Genomic DNA, 25313 nt, shown 5'->3' on the forward strand with positions numbered 1-25313 from the left:
GTTGAAAGCAGCTATCAAATCCCCCCTCATTCTTCTCTTCTGCAGGCTAAACAATCCCAGCTCCCTCAGCCTCTCCTCATAACTCATGTGTTCCAGACCCCTAATCATTTTTGTTGCCCTTCGCTGGACTCTCTCCAATTTATCCACATCCTTCTTGTAGTGTGGGGCCCAAAACTGGACACAGTACTCCAGATGAGGCCTCATCAATGTCGAATAGAGGGGAACGATCACGTCCCTCGATCTGCTCGCTATGCCCCTACTTATACATCCCAAAATGCCATTGGCCTTCTTGGCAACAAGGGCACACTGCTGACTCATATCCAGCTTCTCGTCCACTGTCACCCCTAGGTCCTTTTCCGCAGAACTGCTGCCTAGCCATTCGGTCCCTAGTCTGTAGCTGTGCATTGGGTTCTTCCGTCCTAAGTGCAGGACCCTGCACTTATCCTTATTGAACCTCATCAGATTTCTTTTGGCCCAATCCTCCAATTTGTCTAGGTCCTTCTGTATCCTATCCCTCCCCTCCAGCGTATCTACCACTCCTCCCAGTTTAGTATCATCCGCAAATTTGCTGAGAGTGCAATCCACACCATCCTCCAGATCATTTATGAAGATATTGAACAAAACCGGCCCCAGGACCGACCCCTGGGGCACTCCACTTGACACCGGCTGCCAACTAGACATGGAGCCATTGATCACTACCCGTTGAGCCCGACAATCTAGCCAGCTTTCTACCCACCTTGTAGTGCATTCATCCAGCCCATACTTCCTTAACTTGCACCTTAACTTCCCCCTTGCACCAGCTGTCCCCCTGCCGCCTGGGCTGCCCGCTCCGGGCACCCCCGCCGCACCTGGGGGCCGCCAGGTAGCTGGGCCGCAGCACTGCGGCGGGGGCCGCTTTCCGGGGGCGGGGGGAGCCCGGTCCGGGGCTGCGGGGGCGGAGGGCGCCGGGGGGCGGCCCGGCCCGGCCCGGCCCCGCCCCGCGATGATTAACTGGGGCGGGCCGGAATGTGGCGGAGCCGGCCCGGCCGGGGGGCGGGCGCTGCGGGGCCGGGGCCGTGCGCGCCCCGCGCCGCCATGTGCCAGCCCCGCTGATGGGGCGCCCCGCGCCCGGCGCCCCGCTGCTCCTGCTGGCCGCCGCCCTGCTGCTGGCCGGGCCCCGCGCCGGAGCGCCGCGCCCCCGCGTCACCGCCAACTTCGTAAGGACCGGGGGGGCGCGGGGTCCTGGCGCCCAGGGCCCCCCGCGGGGCCGAGCCCGGGCACCCCGCCGCTGCCGGAGCCCGGGCACCCCGCGGACGGGGCGGCGGCAGGGGCCGTGCCCAGCTCGCCGGCCAGCGGCGCCCGGGGAGCAGGGCTGGGCTCTCCCCGGCGCCGGACGAGAACCAGCCGGGGCTGGGCAGCGCCCCGGGGGGGCTGGGGCGGGCGGCGGCGTCGTGCAGCGGCCGGCTCAGGTGTCGCTTTGTGACCTGGCACAGGCAAACCGCGTGTCATCGCAGCCCCGTGTGAACGCTGGCCGCAAGGAACGGGGGCGCCCTGAGGCGCTGGGGGGCTCCAGGGGTTTGGGGCGCGCTTGTAGGGGTCTAGGCCTGACCCCACCTGGGCACGGGCGGGTGTAAGTGGAGTCTGGGTGTTAGCTGAAGTCATGGCCCCACAGCAGGTGATCGAAAAGGCCTGCTTGTGTGTGTTCGGTGTGGCCAGGGAAGCGCCAGGGCCCCGGGACTCCAGGCTTGGGTCCGGTCGGAGGGATGAAGACAATTTGGTTGACGGGGTGGCAGGTGCCGTAAGCAGCCGGGTTGTTTCATTACGCCTGGTCTAGCAGCTAGCAAGAAATGGGGTAAAATGAGACCAGGACAAACCCTGGAGGGGGAGGGACCCAGCGCCATTAATCCGCTTGCCTGGCCACAGGGCAGAGGTCAGCTCGACATTGCAGGGGCCATGGAAGCGATTAGAGGGTCTTAGAGGGTCAGAAACCTGCCTTGTCGTGACAGAGGCAAGGAGCTCAGTCTGGTTAACTCCGCCACGAGCCGGGCCGGGGTGAGGGACCCCAGCGTGTCCGGGCCGACTGGGGAACAAATCGTGGGTGAGGGGCAGCGAAGGGGTACCCGACCCTGGGGCTGGAGGCTGATGCTACACGCCTCCAGGTGCCAATTTTGGACAGGTAGGGGAATTAGAACAGTTTCCTTGCGGGGGTGGAGGATTCTCCGTCCCTGGCCATGGTTCAGTGGGGAGCTGGTGTTTGCTAACAGCCCTGCTCTAGCGGTTACTGGACGGCAGGTCTCTGCCCTGTGCTGGGTGTGGGGGTTGGACCAGTTGTTCACAGTGGTCCCTGCTGGCCTGGGGACGTAGGACTGAAACCTGGGCAGCAGGTTAAAATGGAGGAAAGGAACCTCTTTACACTGGGCGTAACTAGCCAGTGGAACTTACTGCCACATGGAATCCGTGAAGCCAAGCGTGAGCTCAGGGACACTGTGTGAAGAATGAGGGTGCCCGTGGTTACCGTGTGTGGGCAGAGCTGTGCGTGAGCCAGGCACGTGCTGCTGGGGCCAGGGGAGTGTTCCAGAAATGCCAGGGGGGCTCCTGTTCCTGCCTGGGAGCAGCTGATGCTGGGTACTGCCAGGGAGGGGGGGAAAAGAGGGGTGGATTCCCTGGGATCCCATGTGGGGGAGGGGATGGATTCCTCACTACAGGTGGTTTAGCACTGTTCTCTGTGGGGGGGCTCCCAGGGGGCCGTGTGTCTGTTTCTGGCTCTGTGGCCTGACCATGCCATAAGAACATAAGAAGGGCAAGATTGGGTCAGACCAAAGGTCCATCTAGCCCAGTATCCTGTTGGCCGACAGTGGCCAGTGCCAGGTGGCCCAAAGGGAATGAACAGAACAAGTGATCCATCCCCTCGCCCATTCCCAGCATCTGGCAAATAGAGGCTAGGGACACCCTCCCTGCCCATCCTGGTTAATAGCCATTGATGGATCTACCCTCTGTGGACTTATCTAGTTCTTTTTTGAACCCTGTTATAGTCTTGGCCTTCACAACATCCTCTGGCAAGGAGTTCCACAAGTTAAGTGCCAGGCCTGGCCTCTGGACTTCCTGGCTGTCCTCGGCCTGCTCAGTTCTCAGCCTGCCCCTCACCCCACAGCCAGTAAGTGGTGTGGGGCAGCCAGCCCTTCCCTGCAGCCCCTGGCCGTCTGCCCAGTGAGTGGGTGGCAGAAGAGGCCCACAGGCGCCTGCGTTAGGTAGGCGGGCAGTGTGACGAAGTGGGACTGTTCTTAATGTTTCCTCTGAATAGTGGGGGGGTGCCTCAGTTTCCCCTAGGCGGTTCTTAAGTATCTAGGGGGTGGGGTAAGGGTGTATGATCATTGCAGAGCCCTAGAGGGCAGGTGTGTGCAGGGGTCTGGACACAGAGAATGGCCGACACCCTGTTTCCTGGCAACTAATGGCCTGGGCCCTTCCCCCCTGCAAGGTGAGAGCTGAAGGGTTGGAGAACAAAGGAATCAGGTGACCACCTGGCCCGGGAAAGGAACAAAGCCCAGAGGAGGAGGGGCTGGAGGGGGTTTTCAGTTTGGGGCTGGCTGGGACATGGAGTGAAGTGCAGACGTGGTTGTCTGGCTCACTGCCCCCCAAAATGGACCCAGCTGAGGGGTCCCGTTCTCTGCACCTGCAAGCTCTGTGTTAGACCATGTTCCTGTCGTCTAATAAACCCTCTGTTTTACTGGCTGGTTGAGAGTCACATCTGACTGCGAAGTTGGGGTGCAGGACCCTCTGGCTTCCCCAGGAGCCCCGCCTGAGCGGACTCGCTGGGGGGAAGCGCACGGAGGGGCAGAGGATGCTGAATGCTCCGAGGTCAGACCCAGGAAGGTGGAAGCTGTGTGAGCTGTGTGTCCTGAAGACAGGCTGCTCACAGAAAGGCGACTGCCCCAGAGTCCTGACTGGCTTCATGGGGAGCAGTTCCAGAGCATCGCCCAGGGACTCCGTGACAACTGGTGGTAGCGGTGGGATGTACTGCACCCCGTGGATGGCGCTTCCTGCAGTAAGTGACTGGGGAGCAGTAACACGAAGGGGGATTGCCGAGGACCAGGCCTGCTGAAGGCTCAGAGAGGAGCGGTTTCGGGGGGCGGTTAACCCCTGGGAGTGTGTGACCAGCGAGAAGGACTGTGCAGTAATGGGGTCCCCCTGGGGACTGCAGTGAGCAGTCTCAGGGGCGGAGGAGCCTGCAGCTTGGCCCGGGGAGAGAGAAGGACTTTTGCAGTAACAGGGTTCCCCTGGGGATTGCAGCGAGCAGTCCAAGGGGCGGAGGAGTCTGCAGCTCGACCCTGGCAAAGAGGTGGTGACCTCGAGAAGGGCTGGCACACTAGGGGTTCTCCCTGGAAACCGTGGGGAGCTGAGAACACATGGGCCTGTGAGTCCACAACAACTTAGGAGGAGCGGAGTGATGGCCTGTCACAGTCTCCTTAAGAAGGACATTGTAACCCTGTGCAAAAAGAGAGGGTTGAGCGTTGGAAAGTTCACCAAAGCAGAGTTAATCGTGCAGCTGGAGGAGGATGACCGCTCTAAGGAACAGATTCCTGACCCCAACTGGGGCTATAGCAGGATCTGGGAGCAGCTGGAGTGGGAGCCAGGCATCGTCAAGACTCCTGTCCCCGACCAGACGGGGGTATTCACGATCGGGTTCCCCATCCGGGGATCGAGACGGACGGGATTGGAGCTGAGTCTGAGAGAGCAAGAGGACCGTGGGAGACAGCGAGAGCCCGAGAAAGAGCTGCAGAAGCAGCAGCAGCATGAACTGGCGGTGGTGGGGTGGAGAGGCCTAGGGGACCTCCCAGGGGTGAGTGGGGATAGATCCTGGGGGGCCAGTTCCGCAGGGAACCTCGAGACTAAATTGCTGCCCCTGGTTAAGGAGGGGGGGTGTGTGGATGCCCACCTCACTGCCTTTGAGCAGGCTGGTGATTTCAACCAAGGGGACCCTGCGGAAAAGCCCCGGTGTCTAGCTCCCTTGCTGGGTCCCAAGGCCATAGACTCCGTCAGCCAGATGGTTGGGGATGTGGACAGGCTCCCACTCCTGACCCCAACCTATATGTCTGTGTGGAGTTTCCTGGGGCCAGGCCACCCGGACCTCCAGTGGGAGCAGAAGGTGATGGTCAATGGGGAGACATTCTTGGGGTGGCCAAAGGGCATGGGCTGCATAAACCTTCCCACATGCGGCCTGCGAGTGCTATCGACCACCCCTGACCTAAGGGAGGGCGTGAAACTGGAAGGGCCTGGTGTAACTCCTACCAAGGAATGGGAGAGATGCTGGGGCATCCATGGGAACAGCTTCGAACTTCCCCAGGTCACCGGCTAAAGTGACCCCGCTCAGTTCGATCTCGAAGGGGGGAGAGATGTGACGAAGTGGGACTGTTCTTAATGTTTCCTCTGAATAGTGGGGGGGTGCCTCAGTTTCCCCTAGGCGGTTCTTAAGTATCTAGGGGGTGGGGTAAGGGTGTATGATCATTGCAGAGCCCTAGAGGGCAGGTGTGTGCAGGGGTCTGGACACAGAGAATGGCCGACACCCTGTTTCCTGGCAACTAATGGCCTGGGCCCTTCCCCCCTGCAAGGTGAGAGCTGAAGGGTTGGAGAACAAAGGAATCAGGTGACCACCTGGCCCGGGAAAGGAACAAAGCCCAGAGGAGGAGGGGCTGGAGGGGGTTTTCAGTTTGGGGCTGGCTGGGACATGGAGTGAAGTGCAGACGTGGTTGTCTGGCTCACTGCCCCCCAAAATGGACCCAGCTGAGGGGTCCCGTTCTCTGCACCTGCAAGCTCTGTGTTAGACCATGTTCCTGTCGTCTAATAAACCCTCTGTTTTACTGGCTGGTTGAGAGTCACATCTGACTGCGAAGTTGGGGTGCAGGACCCTCTGGCTTCCCCAGGAGCCCCGCCTGAGCGGACTCGCTGGGGGGAAGCGCACGGAGGGGCAGAGGATGCTGAATGCTCCGAGGTCAGACCCAGGAAGGTGGAAGCTGTGTGAGCTGTGTGTCCTGAAGACAGGCTGCTCACAGAAAGGCGACTGCCCCAGAGTCCTGACTGGCTTCATGGGGAGCAGTTCCAGAGCATCGCCCAGGGACTCCGTGACAGGCAGTGACCCTGTCTGGGACGCAGGCTGGGAGTTAGAGAAGCGAAGGGGCCTGTTAGCTTGCTCATGAGTCCAGAAAGCCGCTGGGGTTGGCCCTGCCCTGAACACCCCGGGGTCCCGCTGGGGGCTCCCCACTTGGAATGACTGTTTGCACAGGGTGTTGACGGCGATAGTTTGACCATAAAGGTCTTGATTCGCTCCAAAGGCCGAATGGTGTTTCAGGTGCTCGAAATGTGGCTCCCTAAAGGCAGGTCCCCACATCCAGGCACTAACGCGGGGCTGCCTCGACCCATGGTAGTCGCTCCGGTGTGGGCAGGCAGGAATTAGCACTGGACGCTGCACGAGTTCACCTCTTACCCCCTTAGCAAACTGTTGGTGCCCTGACCAAGGGTCAGACCTTGGCTAGGGCCAGGAGACCAGTCTCTTCCCGAGACAGTTATTGGCTGCACCTATGAACCGTGCCTGATTCCGCTCACTTCCCCCCAACCTGGAAATAAGCCTGGTACTTCTGCAGGTCACTGCTGGAGGGACCCCAGTGCCTGCTTCTCCTGAGCCCACGGGCCTGGGGCCCGTCGCTCACGCTGGCATCCCACCTGCATGGAGAGCTGTCCTTCACCCAGCTGTGCTGCAGGCCTGTACTCCCGCGGCCTGGTGCCTACCCGCAGGCCCGTCAGGGCAGCCAGCGGAACATGGGCCAGGCACTCAGCGCCCTGCCGTGGGCCCAGCAGGAGGCCTGAGCCCTGCCTGGGGCAGGGCGGCTCAGCTGGTCAGAGCCCGGGGAGGCAGTGCTGAACCCCCAGTCTCAGCCCTGCACTGCTCGGCCAGGGGAGTCTGCTGGGAGTGGAGATAAACCACTGCAGCTTTCCCGGAGCATAATACTCCTGGGGGTGCTGGGCCCTGTGGGCCGCCAGGGTTGGGATCGCGTGGGGGTGGCTCTGGGTGCCAGGGACCACCGGGGTGAGGGGTGCTGGGGACTGCCGGGGGGCGGGGGTGCTGGGTGCTATCTGTTGTTCAAGGCCTCCTGCACTAACCCAGCTTCTTGTCCTTTGCTCACAGGCCTGCAGAGTCAGGGGTAAGTAAATCCGCTCTGTTAGTGGTGCTGGCTGTGGGGTAGGCAGGGGGCAGCTAGGGTGCTAGGGAGCAGCACTGCTCAGTCCCTCCCTCCTTCCACTGGGGCTGGGTCCCGTCTCCGCCGAGCTGGGGTGCGGTGGGATGGGGCAAGACTTGGAGTCCGCCAAGGAAACCCAGACGCTGCGTTCAGTGATGGTGCCACTCCCATGCAGTCAGCACCGGCCCCGGCGTGCGCTAGGGGTACCGGGCTGCGGGGCGGAGGGGCTGCCAAGTTGCAGGGGGGGGACTCAGTGGGGTTCTCTCCCCCTCACTGTCAATGCTGACCCCCGTGCAGCGCCGGGTCCCTGCACTGTGGGGGTGGGGTGGTGCCCCAGGGGGGGACCCAGCGGGGGTCTGGCGAGGTTGGGGTTGCCCCACGTGTCTGGAGTGCAGAGCGCTGGGGAATGTAAGTGCTGGGCACGACCCAGCCAGCCCTTGCCTGCCACAGAGGGTGACCAGGAGATCCCTGCTCGGCGGGCATGGTGATGGGCACATGCCATGGAGAGGGCTGGGAGGCAGCTGCACTGGGAAGGCCCGGGTGGGTCCTGGCTGCCTTTAACCGCTCTCCTCTCCTCCAGCGGACGGTGCCCTCCCCAGGCCCCGGTGCCACCAGAAGGAGCAGGATGGAGCAGCCCTGTCCCCTCCAGCCCTAGCTCTGAGCACAGCCCGGCTGTGCCAGGCCTCCCACGACTGCCAGCCGTGTGTGCGCGTGCGCCTGGCCCTGCACACCGCAGGTAGGTGGCCCGCCACACCTGAACCCCGTTTTAGAGTGGGTTCCTGGGGCCCTGCTTGGCCCCATGACCGTGGAGTTTGGGCCCTGTCTGAACCCCCCTTCAGGCTAGGGACACTCGCAGAATTCCTGGGAATGACCCCGGGGAGGGGGACCCATAGGGCTGGCTTCGGTGTGGGCTGGGGAGCTTCCCCAGGAGGTGGGGTGCTGCAGAGGGGCCCTTGGTAGGGCCTGCTGTGAATTTGGAGTTCACCCCTTTCTCTCTCCCCCAGGGCTGGGGAGCGTCTGTGGGCTGCAGCTGGATTTCCTGGTGCTGGGCTCCAACAGGGCCAGCTGGCTGCAGGTCTGGAGGCGGCACCCGGAGGCTGCAGGCTCCCTGGTGAGTCAGCGCAGACCACGCCCAGGGCTCCTGGCTCATTCCCTCCTTGGCAGCTGCGCGGTGCCAATCCCAAGGCCTGGTGCCCCTGGAGCCGTGCCTGCACCGGGGGACGGGGGGGGACGACTGCGGGGGTTCCTGGGGTGGCGGGGGGCTCCCACGGCAGTGCTGGGGGGGAAGGGAGCTCTTGGGGGAGAGGCAGGGGGAGGCTCCGGAGGTGGGGGGGCTGGCAGGGTGGGGGAAGGCTGGCTTGCAGAGTGAGGGGAGGGGTGCTCGGGGGGGCGCTGGCAGGGGCTCACCCTGTGCTCTCCCTGCAGTGGCAGGTGCAGTTTGACTGTTTCCCGGTGGAGAGCGGGCGCCGTGTTCTGGTCTCGCTTGGCACCGTCCCTGACCGGGGGCTGAGCCTGAACCAGAGCCACCTGGTCCCTGCAGAGCCAGCAGGTGAGACAAGGGGGGTCTCCCTCCTCAGGTGCTGGAAATCCCACCTCCCTGCAGAGACCCGGGTCCAGGTAGAAATGGGAAGGGCTGCTGCTCACCAGCTCTCGGTGAAAGGGGCTGTGGGGGCTGTCTCTCGGGGTTGCTGTGGGGGAGCACGGGGGGGCTGTGAGCGAGGTCTTTCTGGGGGTGCAGTGCTGTGTCTTGAGGCCCAAGGCAGCGTGGCCCTGGGGCTGCCTCTGGAGCACGGCTGGTCCCAGGCCCGAAGCTGAGCTGGCTTTGGCCCAGCAGCTGCCGCCCCCGGCTCCTGGCCGCCCCCCGTGGCTGCTCGTCTGCCGGTGTGAGTCAGGGCTCCCTGTGCTGGGGGGCAGGGCCCACACAGGCTGGCGCACGTGGGCACGAGCTGCACTGTGCTGCCCATCCCCTGCCTTCTCTGCCTCTGCAGGCCCCGAGTTCAGCTACGCCTGGCGCCCGGAGGCTCGGGCCATTGAGGTGTTGGTGCCTGAGGGTCCTGACCTGACCGTACGGCTGTGCCACCAACTGGCCCTGGAGTGCGAGGAGCTGTCCACCCCCTTTCCCCGACAGGTGAGGGGCACGGCCCCAAGGGGCCCCCCAAGCGGGCGGGGGCGGCCAGCCCAAGGGGAGGGGCCCCGCAGTTGATGGGCCGGGGGCACCTCCAGCACTTGCCCTTCCAGCAGGGAGCCCGGCCGTACCCGGGGGTGCCAAGGGTGGGCACAGGGTCCCAGTGCCCCTTGGGGGCCTGGCTGGGCTCTGCCACCCTCACCTCTGCCACCTCCTTCCCTGCCTGCAGGCGCTGGTGTCGGGCGGTCACAGCGTTGTGCTGCCCTATGAGTTCCTGCTGCCCTGTCTCTGCATTGAGGTACGTCTGCCGGCCCCCAGCCCCTGCTCTGGCCCGACAGCGACTCGCGTGGGGCAGGGGAGAGGGTGCCTGGGCGCTCGGGCGGGCGTCCGGGAAGGACAGAGCCTGGCTGCTGGTTTGGCGGGGTGAGGTGTGGGGGTCCGGGGAGGGGGGGTGCTGGGGCCTGGGGGGAGGATGGAGCCTGAGCACTGGGGTTGGGGGGGAGGTGTGGGGGTCCGGGGAGGGGAGGTCCTGGGCACTGGGGCCGGGGGGGGAGGTGCGGGGGGCCTGGGTGCTGGGGCCGGGGGGAGGTGTGGGGGTCCGGGGAGGGGAGGTCCTGGGCGCTGGGGACGGGGGGGAGGTGCGGGGGTCCGGGGAGGGGGGGGCCTGGGCACTGGGGCCTGGGGGGAGGATGGGGCATGAGCACTGGGGCCGGGGGGGAGGTGTGGGGGTCCGGGGAGGGGAGGTCCTGGGCACTGGGGCCGGGGGGGAGGTGCGGGGGTCCGGGGAGGGGGGGGCCTGGGTGCTGGGGCCGGGGGGGAGGTGCGGGGGTCCGGGGAGGGGGGGGCCTGGGCGCTGGGGCTGGGGGGTCCTGTGCGGCCACTTACTCAGCATCTGATCCCTTGGCTCCTCAGGCCTCCTACCTGCACCGCGACAGCCTCCGCACCAAGCTGTGCCCCTTCCAGGCCCAGCCAGCAGCTTGTGAGTGGCCTGGGCTGGGGCATGCCGGCCTTCGGGAGTTCCTGGGTTGGGGGCTGGAGCCCTGGGGCAGAGGCTGGGGCTGGGGCTGGAGTCCAGGGGGTGGGTCTGCCCCTGCCCTGAGCCTTGCGTGTGCTGCTTGACTCAGCACCCCGACCTCCCAGCCCTGGCGGCACAAGCCCTGCCGGCAGCATGGCAAGCATGGTAGCCTGGTGAAGGCACCTGCCAAGCCCCCAGCATCTCCCTGGGGCACCTGGGCCTCTGGGCGCTGGCAGGATTCACAGCTCCGCTGCTCCCATGGGTGCAGTGCCCCGAGCGCCCACATGGTCCGCGGCCTGGCCCGGTGTCCAGTGCCAGCCGGTACCATAGCAAAGCGCAGCGCTGGCCTGCCCAGAGGGAGTGCCCACGGGTGGGCCATACAGCAGAGGGACATAACGTGCCAGGCCCTGCCTGGCTGGACTGGTCAGCGTCCCATCAGAGCGACAGGCTGGGCCCGGCTCCGTGCGGGAGACGAGCCGCGCTGCCCTCGCACCCAGCCCAACACCCCCTGGCTAGCGCCCCCCCGGAGCCTTTGCAGGCTCCCGATCAGCACTGAGCTTGCACTGGGGAGAGCCAAGTCACTGTCCGGGTGACCAGAGCCATGCCCCAGTGACGGAGCTTTAGGACGCAATATACCCGGGTCTCCATCCATGTCACCTGCCCAGACACCTCGCAGGGGCCGTGAGCACCGGGGGACGCTGGCTTTGGTACAGACCTCACATGACACCCGAGGGCAAACTAGTCTGTAGCTGCCAGACCCAGGCACTGGGGCCCCTGGCTGTGCTGGTGATGCAGGGTGTGGGGCTTGAGGCAGGGTGTAGGTCGGGCTGTGCAGGCGATTGGGGCTGAGCCTGCCAGTGCCTCTGGCTGATGCCTTTCTGCCCCACAGATGGCCCTGAACTGTGGGCGTCCATGCAGTTCCATGACTACAGTGCCAGCAGTGAGGCGACCATGGTCATGGTGCTGAGTGCCCGCTGCCCGCTCCACCCGACCGCCACCCTGTGCTGGAAGGAGAGTGACACCGGGGCCTGCCACAGTATCCCCAACTCCACAGCCATGGAGTCCAACCAGGTAAGAGAGCACGGCAGTCCCTGTGGGGGGCTCGTGCTGCGGGACTGAGCCGGCCTGGGAGTCGGGCGAAAGCTTGGGTCCTGCAGTGCCCGTGCAATTACGAGCCCCCCCAGAGCACCGAGCCCAGCAACACTCAAACCGCTACAGCATTGCAGCGTGAAGGGCAGAGCCCCTGCGGGCAGGGAGAGGGGCTTAGCACCCCAAGAGGAGCAGGGTCCCCCAGCTCTCAGAACACATATGGAAGGGGGGAATTCAGGGCTCACAGGCCCACCCCCACCCCTCTGCTACCCCTCATATTCTCCAACTCCTCCAGTCTTCTCCCCTGCCATTCCCCCAATCCCGCCCTATTCCCCCTTGCCTGAGGCTCCAACCCCTCCTCCGTCCCTTACCACCCATTCCATTTATCCCCCTCCCCATAATGCCCCATCCATCCCTTGCTGCAGATCCAACCCCTCTTTTCCTAGTCCCACCTGCCTGGGCACCCCTCCCCTCCCCGCCCCGCAAGCATTCGCCGCTCAGAATCCATGTCAGGCCCTTCTGGAGAATCTGCCGTCCTCAGATTTCCCCACAACAAAGTAGAATCATAAAGTGACCGAGGGAGGCAGATGTTCCCATATGCTCATGGTTCATTCTCAGATTTCCCCCGGGGGTTCCCTGCCCCCCTCTCCAGTGTGTAAGCGTTTCTGGTATGTGTCCAGGGTGCCTGTTCTTAGCTCCCCCCAACACCGCAGTGTGCTCTCAGCAGGTGCTCCGAGCCTGCCTGTTACTTACACACAGAGGGAGATCAGGACAGCAGGTTTCCCAGCTCACATGGGGGGTACGGAGTGGGGCTCAGATCCCCACCATGAGGCAAGCCCCTCCACCTGAAGAACCTGGTTTCCATGAGGAGCACAGGAAGTGTGTGTGTGTGTGGGGGGCTGACTCCCATAGATGGGCAGAGGCCTGCCCAGATCCTGGCGTGCATGCAGTGGAGACTGGGAGAGTGGCACAGAGACCCCCGCAGATCCCATTTCACATGGGGGTAGAGAGAGGGGCTCAGCCCCCTCCACGAAAGGCATGCCCTGAGACCCTGGCTGACACAAGGGTGTGTAAGAGGCCAGGTCAGCCCCCCATAGGTGGGTAGGAATCCCCCAAAGTGTGGGGCACACACAAGAGGGCAGGGAGCAGAGCTCGGACACACCTCGGGGGCAGGGGCCCTGTCACGGAGTCCCTGGGCGATGCTCTGGAACTGCTCCCTATGAAGCCAGGCAGGACTCTGGGGGAGCCTCCTCTCTCGGAGCAGACTGTCCCCAGGGCACGACCTTCCTGTGTCTGACCTCGGAGCATTCAGCATCCCCCGCCCCACCATGCACTTCCCACAAGCGGGGTCCTGGGGCAGCCAGAGGGTCCTGCCCCCCACCTCCGCAGTCAGACGGGACTCGCAGCCAGCCAGTAAAACAGAAGGTTTATTAGACGACAGGAACACAGCATAGAACAGAGCTCGTTAGCACAGAAATCAGTGACTTTCAGTGAAGTCCATCTTGGGAGTCCTGGGCCAGACGCCCTGGACTCTCACTCTTCCAGTCTCCCCACCCAGACTGCCAGCCTCCAGCCACCCCACCTCCAACACCTCCCCCCCCATTGCTGTTCCCCCTTCTCTTTGTCTCGCTTTCCGGGCAAAAGGTGTCACCGGGTTGCACCCCCTCCTGGGTCTCAGGTTACACAGCTGCAAACAGCTGGGCAGGCTCACCTTCCCTGAGAGCCTCAGCAAAATCACACCCCCAGTTCCCACCACCCCAGTACTGGTGCAGCACACAGGGAAACTGAGGCACACACAGTATTCGCACAGAACAGTGAGACTCTCATGCAACATAACAAGGTGAATAAAACTCCACTTGGTCACAGGCCCCCAGCTCACAGACACCCCAGATCCTGGCACCCACCTAGAAGGAGAATATGGGGCCCCCCATCACTCACCCCCATGTGTCCCTCACTTCCCAGCTCCTCTCACTTTCCCTACCACCCATCCCCATTTATTCCCCTTCCGCTCAATACAGCCCCAAGTCCCTCTGACCCCTATGACCCCCACTCTTCCACCCCCTAAAATGCCCCTCCCATGCTAGCAAGCACTCGCAGGGGGAACTTTATTTATTACAAAAATACTTTGATTACACCTCCTCCCCCCCCGCCTCCCCCCAAATAAATGAACAAGCAGCTTGCTGGAGCTGGATTTCGGCAATACGCCAGCTCCTCTGTTCCAGATGCCTGGCCTGCCTGGGGCCTGGCCTCACGTGGCTAGCTGGCTCAGGTTCAAAGAATGACTGCACATCCCCTGGAGCTTTGAAGGCTAGCAGCCCTGTTTACTCCTTTCCTCACATCTGCCCTTGGGGGTCGGCACAGGAGGCTTGCAATGTGCTGACTGTGACGAGCTTCATTTGTTTGAAACCACGTTTTAATTAGATTTGCCCTGAAAGTTTGGGTGGGCCGTGCCCTCTGTTGGGGTGGCCCTCGAGTGCTGGGTACCTTGGCGCAGTGATCTGAGCCCTGGTTTGAGCTCTAGCTGTGAGCCAAGAAAGGTTGTCAGAATCTCTCCACTTTAAAAGAGGCTGGGAGTTTTGGGGCTGTAGCTCAGGAATTCCGTGGTCAAATGGCCCTAACTGTGGACTGCTTACAGAACTCTGCTCCTCTGTGAGGTACACCACGGTTCACGGCAATGCAAGGGATCTTGTAGATTTTAGAACACTTAGAAGAGTCGAGCTTTAACCAGAAAAGCCTTGCATCCAATCGGGGGAGTTCTATATTCCACTTCGTCTTTGCAGATACAGAGGAACTGATCACAGCGCTAAACATTAATGGATACAAGTGAGCATGAACTGGTCACATTTATGATGTGCAAACAGAATAAAGTCCAGACCAGTGTGTTAGATACTAGGTACTTTAAAAGGGCTAATTTTACAAAGCTGAAAATAATTATGAGCCAAATCAGCTGAGAGGAAGAATAATAAAAAAAAATGTGAATGACAGCTGGGAATTGTTTAAGAACACTTTGCTAGATGCCCCAAAAAGCCTTGTTGGTTAACAAACTGACCTGGTTTAGAAGGAAGACGATGGCAGCTACAGAAAATGAATGATATAGATACACATAACAAACAGAAGAAAGGGGAAGTTTACAGTAATGAATATAAATCGGAAGCTGGGAATTGTAGAAAATTGATAAGGGAAGCAAAGGTACACAAGGAAAAATCTATGGCCAGCAGAGTTAAGGACAATAAGAGAGAGTTTTTTAAGATGATTAAGAGCAAAAGAATTTTAACAATGGTATTGGTCCACTACTAGATGGAAATGATAGAATTATTAATAATAATGGAGAAAAGGCAGAAGTGTTCAATAAATATTTCTGTTCTATATTTGGGGGAAAAAACAGATGATGTAGTCATATCACACGATGAAGATAACTTTTATTCCACTAGTATTGCAAGATGTTACTAAAGTTAGACATTTTTAAATCAGCAGTTCCAGGTAACAAACATCCAAGAGGTTTAAAACAGCATGCTAAGCAGCAAACTGTACCCTTAGTGCTGATTTTCAATAAGTCTTGGAACAGTGGGCAAATTGCAGAGGCCTGGAAGAAAGCGTATGTAACAGGTGAAGGGTTTGTCTACGTTTAACATGCTCTAGCAGCACGGCTGTCGCTGCATGGCTGCAGTACTTCAGTCCAGATGCCACCGATGCCGCCAGGAGTGGTAGATGGCAGCGTGGGAAAGCAGCTAGGTTGCCAGAATTCTTCCATCGACCCAGCACTGTCTACACCAGGGGTTAGCTCTGCATGGTTACATCTCTCACGGGTGGCTTTTTCACACCCTTGAGAGACGCAGCTATGCCATGTAAGTTCCCTGTGTAGACCAGCCCTTAGGCTTCTCTAGAGCATCAACATTTTGATTAGAAAACAAGAATGATATAAAATGAACATAGCACATGTTCCATTGATTGAAAACTGGCTAACTGATAGGTCTCCATGTAACTGTAAACGGGCAGTCCGCAGTGAGCAGGTCTGTTTCTAATGGGGTCCTGCAAGGATCAGTTCTTGGCCCTACGCTAACTAACATTTTCATTAATGACCTACAAGAAAACATGAAATCACCACTGATGAAGCTTGGAGATGAGACAAACGGGGGGAACGATAAATAACGCAGAGGCCAGGTCACTGGCACAGAGCAGTCTGGGTCTGGATCATGGGGCAAGGTGGGCTCAAGCAAACACTGTGGCTTGGTCTCCACTGCCAGCTCTGCTGGCATAACTCTCCACTGTTACTGGGCGGTTTTACTACGGCTAAATGTAAATGTGTGTATCTAGGAACAGAGGACGTCGGCCACGGCTAGGGGGCTGTGTGCTGGGGGCAGGGACTGAAAAAGATTTGGGGGGGGTAACCAGCTGAACATGAGCTCCCCATGTGACGCTCTGGCCAAACAGGCTAGTGCCACCCTGGGTGCATAAACAGGGCGCTCTCGGGGGAAAAGCAGAGGTGATTTTCCCTCCATGTTTGGCACGGGGGTGACCGCTGCTGGGGCCTGGGGCAAGTTCCAGGCGCCTGTTGGCGAATGGGGAGGGCTCAGAGAGGAGCCACGAGGGGCATTAAAGGCTCACAAAACACCTTACAGCGACGGCTCAAGGAGCTCCGTCCATGCAGCTTAACAGAGCAGGTTCAGGGCTGCCTGGACCCCAGTCCCATGGTTATTGCGAATACGAATAACACGATATAAACCAAATCAACAGCTGGAAGGGAGACCTTCCTCCCCGCCCCTGCTTTGGGTGTTGTAATGTGGTGCGTAGGGCTGCTCAGGTGCTCACCCCCTCCAAGCAGCTCTGCCATCCCCTGCACCTGGTCGTGGGCCCAGCTTCCCACACCTGGACCCAGCCCTGCGGGACACGGTCTGCTGCTGCAGGGTAGATGTGGGTTTGTTCTGCAACATGCCCCCTGCCCCACCCCCACATGGATAAAACCAAGTGCCCAGAATTCCCCAAAGAACAAGATTTGTGGGGCTGTCAGCTAGTGTCTCTGTGGGGAACAGGTTTGCTAATGGGCTGCTCAGTCGAGCAGAGGGAGGTCAGACGCAGCCCCAGGGCCGGGCGGTGAAGCCAGAGAAAGTCAGACGGGAAATGAGGCGTATGTTTTTAACTGCTGGCCAGTTTCCCAGGATGGTGGCAGATTCTCCATCCCTGGCACTGGTTCAGTGAGGAGCGGACAATGCTAACAGCTCTGCTCTAGGGGTTACGGGGGGGCAGGGCTCTGGCCTGTTACACAGGGGTCAGATGAGGGGATCACAATGAATCTCTCAGTCTCTGAAGGGTGAGGCGAGCTGGAGGGGCCTCTGTCCCATCCCACTGCCCCAGGGGTACCTGGGGCTGCAGGCACCTCTCCTCCAGTGCTGGGCCCAGAGCCTGCCTGGCCCTGGGGCCCTGCCACGAGCACTCACTGTCCCCCCAAAGGGATGGGCTGCAGACCCCTGGGGCTTCCCCTGAGAGCCGTCCCTGGGCTCTGGCAGTTGTAGGTCAGCTGGGATGGGCTTCGGCTCCGGGGACTGAGTGGTGGGGGGCCCCTGTGGGCTGTCCCCTCCAGGCCAGGGACGTGGAGTGGAGTCTCCCCCAGCCTAGGCCCCCTACCAGAGTGGGCAGGCTCCCCATGTTGCATGAGGGGCAGGGCTTGGCCTGGGCTGACTCCCGCCCCCAACGGACTCCCACCCCCAGGTCCCCCAGCTGCAGCAGCTGCCTCTCCCCATCCAACTGCTTCTGCAGCGCCACCCTGCAAGGTGACCTGCTTCTCCCAGGGCTGGCCCGGGGCCTCTGGGAGCTGGGGACAGGATGGTGGGGTGGGGGAGGTGCACCGCCCCCCAGGGAGGTGGGGGGGTCCCCCCAAGAGGTGGAAGAGGTGGGCTGGGCCCCCCAGGGAGGTGGGGGAGCTGAGGTGGGGGGGTCCCCCAGGAGGTGGGGGGGGTGCTGGTAGTTTGTGACATGCTCTCTGCTCTGGTCTAGGCCTACACCGTGGAGAAGGTGGATGTTCACCCTCTGCTCTGCTTCAAGGTGAGCCCCCCCGCGTGCCCCCCGGCTGAGCCCCCCCACTGGCAGGAGTCCTGGTGCTTCACTGGGATCTCTGGCTGGGTGGCTCCCCTGAGCCACACGCTGAACCCAGTGCCAGCGTGACCCACCCTGCCCTTCCTGGTACCCCCACCAGAGACCCTAGGGCCTCCTTGCAGGGGATCCTGCCCAGGTAAGAGCCAGAGCCCTGGCCCCTGCCCTCTGTCGCCAGCTGGGAAGCGGCAGGCAGGCGTGTGCTGTCGGGGCAGAGCAGGCTGGGGTTGCAGAGCTGGGCCCTTGTCTCACACAGGGCAGGCAGCCGCTGACCAAGGCCCCCGGTGGGTAAGGGAAGCCCAGCCCCATGTTGATGCCCCTTGCGGTGCCACCTTACAGAGGAATGGCTCCAGCCCTGCCCCAGAGCCGACCCAGAGGGGCTGATGGGCCCCCGAGCCCCATTCCCCGCCCTGCCCAGCGTCCGCGGGAACGGGCTGGGGTCAGCAGGGGCTGGTGTGCCCTAGTGCCGGGCAGCTTCCCGTGCCGTGCCCTTCAGCGGAGCGTGAGCAGCCTCCGCTCTCAGTGCCCAGCCAGAGGGGTCCGCTGGCGAGTGCTGACCCCCGGCCCGGCCTCCCTCAAACACCCTCTCCAGGCAGGGCCTTTCCGGTGACTTTCCTTGTTTCTCTCCAGTTCTCCTACGGCAACAGCAGCCACGTGGAGTGCCCACACTGGCCAGGTGAGCCTGCCCTGCCGCTCTGCAGTGGGGACTGCGGGGTGTTCGGGGGGCTGGGGGCCCAGAGCCATACCGGGTCGCCGGCTGCCCCACACCCCTGCAAGAGGCTGGCAACGGGGCCTGGTGCCCCACAGGGCTCTTGGGGCTGGTTCAGGGTCTGCTGGGCACGGGGACTGGGGGGGCAGGGAAGGGTGGGTGCAGTGCACCAGCAGCTCAGCTGAGCCCTAGACTGACAACTTCCCCCTGCACAACCTGGCTGTGCCAGGTCCCCCCGTGCCCGCGGGCTGAGTTCCCTGCGCCACCCACGCCTCTGAGCTCCCTGAGCGCAGCAATGGCTCCCCCAGCCCCAGGATGCAGCCTGCTCTGGGCGGGAGCTACGGCCTGGCAGCACTGCACAGAACAGCACCTCCTGTGGGCAGGAGGGGAGCCAGGGCTCCCATCCCCACATGACACAAAGCACCAGGGCCTGACACGAGCAGTTGGGGCTGCTTCCCATCATCATGGTGTCTGGCTAAGGGGAAGGGGGGTTCTCTCCTGAGAACAATGGCACCTGCCCCACAGCACCCCCTTTCTCCATGCTGGGGCCAGCCCTGCCTGTCGGGGGAGAGCGCCCCCTGCTGAGCCCCCGCCCCACTCCCCGCAGCACAGCGCCCCCTGGGGCCCGCCCTGCCTGCCGGGGGAGAGCGCCCCCTGCTGAGCCCCCGCCCCGCTCCCCGCAGCACAGCGCCCCCTGGGGCCAGCCTTTCCTGCCGGGGGAGAGCGCCCCCTGCTGAGCCCCCGCCCCGCTCCCCACAGCACAGCGCCCCCTGGGGCCCACCCTGCCTGTCAGGGGAGAGCGCCCCCTGCTGAGCCCCCGCCCCGCTCCCCGCAGCACAGCGCCCCCTGGGGCCCGCCCTGCCTGTCGGGGGAGAGCGCCCCCTGCTGAGCCCCCGCCCCGCTCCCCGCAGCACAGCGCCCCCTGGGGCCTGCCCTGCCTGCCGGGGGAGAGCGCCCCCTGCTGAGCCCCCGCCCCGCTCCCCGCAGCACAGCGCCCCCTGGGGCCTGCCCTGCCTGCCGGGGGAGAGCGCCCCCTGCTGAGCCCCCGCCCCGCTCCCCGCAGCACAGCGCCCCCTGGGGCCTGCCCTGCCTGCCGGGGGAGAGCGCCCCTTGCTGAGCCCCCGCCCCGCTCCCCGCAGCACAGCGCCCCCTGGGGCCTGCCCTGCCTGCCGGGGGAGAGCGCCCCCTGCTGAGCCCCCGCCCCACTCCCCGTAGCACAGCGCCCCCTGGGGCCAGCCCTGCCTGCCGGGGGAGAGCGCCCCCTGCTGAGCCCCCGCCCCACTCCCCGCAGCACAGCGCCCCCTGGGGCCAGCCCTGCCTGCCGGGGGAGAGCGCCCCCTGCTGAGCCCCCGCCCCGCTCCCCGCAGCACAGCGCCCCCTGGGGCCAGCCTTTCCTGCCGGGGGAGAGCGCCCCCTGCTGAGCCCCCGCCCCGCTCCCCGCAGCACAGCGCCCCCTGGGGCCAGCCTTTCCTGCCGGGGGAGAGCGCCCCCTGCTGAGCCCCCGCCCCGCTCCCCTCAGCACAGCGCCCCCTGGGGCCAGCCCTGCCTGCCGGGGGAGAGCGCCCCCTGCTGAGCCCCCACCCCGCTCCCCGCAGCACAGCGCCCCCTGGGGCCAGCCCTGCCTGCCGGGGGAGAGCGCCCCCTGCTGAGCCCCCGCCCCGCTCCCCGCAGCACAGCGCCCCCTGGGGCCAGCCCTGCCTGCCGGGGGAGAGCGCCCCTTGCTGAGCCCCCGCCCCGCTCCCCGCAGCACAGCGCCCCCTGGGGCCCACCCTGCCTGCCGGGGGAGAGCGCCCCCTGCTGAGCCCCCGCCCCGCTCCCCGCAGCACAGCGCCCCCTGGGGCCAGCCCTGCCTGCCGGGGGAGAGCGCCCCCTGCTGAGCTTCACTCCCTCCAGCCTCCTGTGTTTTTCTTGGGTGTCTCCGTTGAGGATTCACTTATTTTAGTGATAAGCTGTCACCTCAGCTCAGTCTGACCAAGGGAGATCAGCTCAGTGCAGGAAGGGTTAATGCTTTACCCAATCTGGGGAGGAGCACTGCAGCTTACAAAGGGATCACAGGAACCCGGGATATTCTACCCTTTGTTTCCAGCAAACAGACAAGCCCTGTGTCCCGGGACCTTAGTTCCCCTGTCCCGCAGTTGTCTCTGTGAGTTGTGCTGAGCACGCTCTGCAGTGTGCGACCCTTCCCAAACCACACATCTTGGGCCCTCGCTCCTGCTGGAGGCCCTGCACGGGTCACCTGCTTGTTCATGCCCGCTCTCTGCTGGCATGAGTGCAAAGCCTGCTGGGAGGCTGGCTCCTAGTTACACAACGTAGCATAAGTGCAAATAACACACAGCTGCCTACACGTCCCTGGCACTGACTAACCTCTCCCTTGCTGGTGCTGGCCAGGCCTGGCCCTGCTTCGCATGAGAGCCAGGGCCCTGCAGGCCCCGGGAGGGCCCCTGAGTGAGCCCTCCTGTTTTCTCCCTGTAGACGCTGCCTGGAATGTGTCCCTGAGCGTCCGGTTCCTGCAGCTTCTCCTGCATGTGACCTCCACTGTCCCGGCATCCTTCAGCGCAGCCCTGTGCCGGTGGCAGGGGAGCCGCTGTGAACCAGAGGTGCCCGTCTACACCGTCACAAGCGTAAGTGGCTTGGCCCAGGGGCCTGGCGCCCTGGGACCCTGTGTGCTCGCAGGCCATGGGCAGGATCGGAGCCCCCTGTGCCCAGCTAGGGGGCAGGGAGGGGGAGGGGGTGCTCTTTGGTTAATGGCGTCCCTCTTGGTTTGCAGCCAGAGAGCTCTGGACCCAGGGAGCTGACCCTGCTGCTGCCGGTGCAGATCCTGGGGGGCTGTGTGCTGGTAAGGCCCCCACCCCTGCTGCTGCCCTGTTCAGATGGCTCTGCCCTCACCTTACCCAGCCATTCTTATGTTCGTGCCCATCACCATAGTATCTGAGCGTCTGGCATTACACAGCCCCCTCCTCGTAGGGTCACAGGACCCCTTCCACACCACAGAGCCTAGGGCTGCCAACTTTCTAATCCCACAAAACCAAACACCCTAGCCCTGCCCCTTCCCCGAGGCGCCCCCGCTCACTGCATTCCCCCTTCCTCGGTGGCTCGCTCTCCCCCACCCTCTCTCACTTTCACTGGGCTGGGGGTTGGGGTGTGGGGGTGATGAGGGCTCTAACTGGGGGGGGGGCTCCGGGAGGGGGCCAGAAATTAGGGTTTCAGGGTGCAGGAAGGGGCTCCAGGCTAGGGCAGGGAGTTGGGGTGCGGGAGGGGGTGAGGATTCCAGCTGGCGTACGGACTCTGGGGTGGGGCTGGGGATGAGGGGCTTGTGGTGCAGGAGGGGGCTCCAGGTTTGGGTGGGGGGGCTCAGGGTTGGGGAGCGGGCTGATCTCGGGCGGCTCTCGGTCAGAGGCAGGCTCCCTACCTGTCCTGGCATCGCGCTGCGCCCTGGAAGCAGCCAGCAGCAGGTCCAGCTCCTAGGTGAGGGGGCCAGGAGGCTCCGCACGCTGCTCTTGCCCGCAGGCACCGCCTGTCATGGATTCCCCGGGCGATGCTCTGGACCTGCTCCCTACGAAGCCAGGCAGGACTCTGGGGAAGTCTCTCTGGGAGCAGCCTGTCTGCAGGACACACAGCTCACCCGGCTTCCACCTTCCTGGGTCTGACCTCGGAGCATTCAGCATCTCCTCCCCCACTGTGTGCTTCCCACAGCGAGTCCGCCCAGGCGGGGTCCTGGGGAAGCCAGAGGGTCCTGCCCCCCAACTCCGCAGTCAGACGGGACTCTCAGCCAGCCAGTAAAACAGAGTTTATTAGACGACAGGAACATGGTCTAACACAGAGCTTGTAGGTACAGAGAACAGGATCCCTCAGTCAGGCTCCGTTTTGGGGGGCAGGAGGCTCCCCCCCACCTAAGAGCTGGACCTGCTGCTGGCTGCTTCTGGGGTGCAGCGCGGTGCCAGGAGAGGTAGGGAGCCTGCGTTAGCCCCGCACCATCTCTGACTGCACTTCTAACGGCCCCGTTGGTGATGCTGACCGGAGCCGCCAGGGTCCCGGGTGTTCTGGTCGAAAACCGGACATCTGGCAATCCTAACAGAGCCCCCTGGCCTCTGCGTCACAGAGCCCTCGTCATATCACAGAGCCCCCTCCCTGCCACGTCACACAGCCCCCTGCCCCCTCCCCCTGCAGGGTCACAGGACCCCCCTCCCCCCACCGCATCACAGAGCCCCTTGGTGTCAAACCCCCACGTGCTCTCTCTGTGCCTGGCAGGTGTGGCGCTCCGACGTGCAGTTTGCCCGGAAGCAGCTCCTGTGCCCAGATGGTAAGTATGGCCCCACGCAGAGCCCCAGGGGGCAGCCAGAAGCAGAGAGGTCATAGTGAGGAGGAAGCAGATGTGCCCGTCTGCCCCCGCATAGGTCACCAGCCCCAACCCCACCCAACCCCCACACACTGACCCAGCTGTGAGACCCAGGTGTCCCAGCCCGCAGGAGCACGGCTGACGTGTGCCCCCAGCAGAGAACAGCGCCTGAGGGCCCCCCCCACACACACACACAGAGGAAGGCGAAATCCCCCAAGGTCACTGCCCCCTGCCCTGCGGAAGACTCCTTCCCCACGCCCTGCAGCGCTCGGTTAGCCCCTGAGCAGGTGAGCGAGAGCCAGCCGCCCAGCACTGAGAGGGAGACCGCTTGGTGCCCCTCAGGGCCCCGGCCCTGCCCAGTGCCCCCATCTCCAGCCACGGCCACCCCCATGCTTCAGAGGAAGGAGCCAAAAACACCAACCCCAGAGTATGTGCTGGGGAAGGGGATCCCTTCCTGACCCCTGCCGCTGTTCGGCTGCAGTGATGAAGCATGAGCTTGTAGGACCAGAAGGCAGCACTGGACAGCACCTCTCACCCCACTTCTCTTCCAGTTGCTCGCAAGCGCTTTGGGCTGCTCACCCTGGGGCTGGCCCTGGCTCTGGGGCTGCTGGGAACCGTCCTGCTGCTGAACTACCGGAGCCTCCGGAAACTCGCCACAGGTGAGGGGCTGGGATGCTGGGGTGCCAGAGTGGGTGGGGGTCAGAATCCTGGGGGGCAGAGAGGCTGGGATCCCTGGGGGGTTGGGGCAAGGAGCCAGTGAGGGGCTGGGATCCCAGGGGGCGGAGGGGGCTGGATCTGGGGCGGGGCAGAGGGGACAGGATCTGATGAGTCTCTGGGGGCTGGGATCTGGGGAGAGGAGGGGACGGGATCCTGGGGGGCTGTAGACACAATTGGACAGGAAGGGAGCAGGGTGGGGGCCTTGCTGGCTGAGCAGGAGCTGTGATCCGTTGGGGAGGGTCCTGCGTGGGAGCTCAGCCAGGCGAAGGGCTCTGTCAGCCAGGCAGCCTGGAGCACTTAGCCCAGGAGCCGCCCGCTGCAGAGCCCTGGGCGGGGGGCAGCCCAGCCACTGACCCTGCCCTCTCCCCACAGTGCCGCGGGGCCGTCGGCCCGTCCTGCTGGTCTATTCCCCCGACTCAGAGGAGCACAAGATTCTGGTCTGCGCCTTGGCGGACATGCTGCGCTCGGTGCTGGGCTGCGACGTGCGGCTGGACCTGTGGGAGGCGGGCAGCGTGGGGCGGCTGGGCGTGATGCCCTGGCTCCACGTCCAGCGGGAGCTGGTGGCCCGGGAGCAGGGCATCGTGCTGCTCCTGTGGAGTCGGGGCAGCACCCGGCTGTACCGGCTGTGGCGGGGGGCGGCCGCAGGCAGCAGCGGCTCTCCGGACCCCCACGACCTGTTCGGTGCAGCCATGTCCTGTCTGCAGAGCGAGCTGCAGGCGGCCGCGGGGGCAGGGCCGCTTGGCGACTGGGCGCTGGCCTACTTCGGCGAGCTGTGCAGCCGGCGAGACGTGCCGCCTGCCCTGTGCCCCCTGCCCTGCTACCGCCTGCCGCGGGAGCTGGCTGGCCTGGCACGGCTGCTGCAGGGCAGCACCCGGCCCCCCGCCTGCCCCTGGCCCCGCCCGCCACTGCACAAGCTGCTGGCGTCGGAGAAGAGAAAGGGCCTGCAAGGCAGGGTGGAGCTGTGCCGGCTGCTGCAGCAGCCCAAGGGGGCGCCCCTGGCCAGGCTGCCAGCCCCCCCAGTGGGATCTGTGGGCCCCAGCCCCTGCGCCCCTCCAGCCAGGCCCACCTTGCAGAGACCCTGCTGCCCCTGAGCATGCTGCAGTGGGACACGTGCCAAGGCCCTGGGCCAGGGAAGGGGCCAGGGGGCGGTGGTTGGCAGGGGGAGCAGAGCCCTCACCAGGGGCCCTGGAGCTGCCAGAGCGGGGCTGGTGGGACATGGCTGGGCTCCAGGGTGCCACATCCATTCCCCTGAGACCAAACGTGTCTGCAAGGGGCTGGCAGCCACGGGGCCCAGGAGAACCCAGGTGTCCTGACAAGGGGCAGCCTGTGAGCCTGGGTTTGCTCGGGGCTGGGAAACTGCCTGGGGCAGGGTCTGGCAGGGGCGATGGGGCAGGGTCTGCCTCATCCTCTGGTGACCATTGTGGGGTCTGTTGCCATGGCCGTGAGGGTGGAGAGACTCTATGGCCCTGAGGGGGAGGGGCAGGGCCCCTGTGGAGGGGGTGGGGCTGGCCCTGTCCCTGGCCCCGAGGGGCAGAGTCCTGGGGGAGCCCCCTGCCATGCTGTCCCTGTGACCCTGCCCAGCGGAGGGAGCAGGCTTACGGGGGAGGTGACCAGTTCAGGGGCTCTGCCCACAGCATGGCCGGTGCCCGTCACTCCCAACCGGCCCGGGGCCCGGCAGGCAAGAACTTGCTCCCCACTCAGCTCGCGCGGCAGGCAGAGCCACCAGCCGGCTGGGTGCAGGAGGTGTCTGGACACTGAATAAATGAGGTTATGACCTGTGAGGGCTCAGCTGATCCATCCGACCGTGGGGGGGCCAGGGCAGGGCTGTTGTGGAGCTCCTGGCCTTGCCCAAGCTGGACCAAGCCCTGCAGCCCACAGGAGGTGTCCTGCCGGGCTGGGTGCCCAGGCAGCTGGTGCTGCTGCTCCAAGAGGCTGGGATTTGGGGTGAGGCTGAATGGCACCCGAGGACTCGTTCGCCTCCAGTCCCTGGAGGACTTGGGCAGAACGAGCCCCTGACCATCCCTGTA

At 63.8% G+C, this 25313-nt stretch overlaps 1 protein-coding gene across 2 annotated transcripts; it reads left to right on the top strand.

Annotated features, from left to right (window-relative positions):
- Window positions 1-1056: 1056 nt before the first annotated feature.
- Window positions 1057-25067, top strand: IL17RE (interleukin 17 receptor E). Of its 2 annotated transcripts, none has more exons than XM_048858752.2 (16): window positions 1057-1196; window positions 7157-7172; window positions 7789-7944; window positions 8213-8319; window positions 8634-8757; window positions 9197-9336; window positions 9563-9631; window positions 10246-10312; window positions 11238-11419; window positions 17429-17476; window positions 18155-18200; window positions 20706-20854; window positions 21001-21069; window positions 22482-22533; window positions 23121-23228; window positions 23659-25067. In XM_048858752.2, exons 1-16 carry the CDS (start codon window positions 1092-1094, stop codon window positions 24375-24377), a joined length of 2157 nt encoding a protein of 718 aa, XP_048714709.1. In that variant the 5' UTR covers window positions 1057-1091; the 3' UTR covers window positions 24378-25067. The 2 variants fall into 2 exon arrangements, with proteins under 2 accessions (XP_048714709.1, XP_048714708.1); XM_048858751.2 differs by lacking the exon at window positions 1057-1196 and adding an exon at window positions 2701-3133.
- The last annotated feature ends 246 nt before the right edge of the window (window positions 25068-25313 follow it).

Source organism: Caretta caretta, chromosome 7 (assembly GCF_965140235.1).
Source record: "Caretta caretta isolate rCarCar2 chromosome 7, rCarCar1.hap1, whole genome shotgun sequence".
Lineage (NCBI taxonomy): Eukaryota > Metazoa > Chordata > Testudines > Cheloniidae > Caretta > Caretta caretta.

What these genes read in the sequence shown, in the direction of transcription:
- IL17RE (XM_048858751.2), top strand. Translation starts at nt 2,960, where the DNA reads ATGGATCTACCCTCTGTGGACTTATCTAGTTCTTTTTTGAACCCTGTT. An exon ending in CCTGGCCCTGCACACCGCAG is followed by an intron (nt 7,945 to 8,212) that starts GTAGGTGGCCCG and finishes TCTCTCCCCCAG; the next exon opens with GGCTGGGGAGCGTCTGTGGG. An exon ending in CCACCCCCTTTCCCCGACAG is followed by an intron (nt 9,337 to 9,562) that starts GTGAGGGGCACG and finishes CCCTGCCTGCAG; the next exon opens with GCGCTGGTGTCGGGCGGTCA.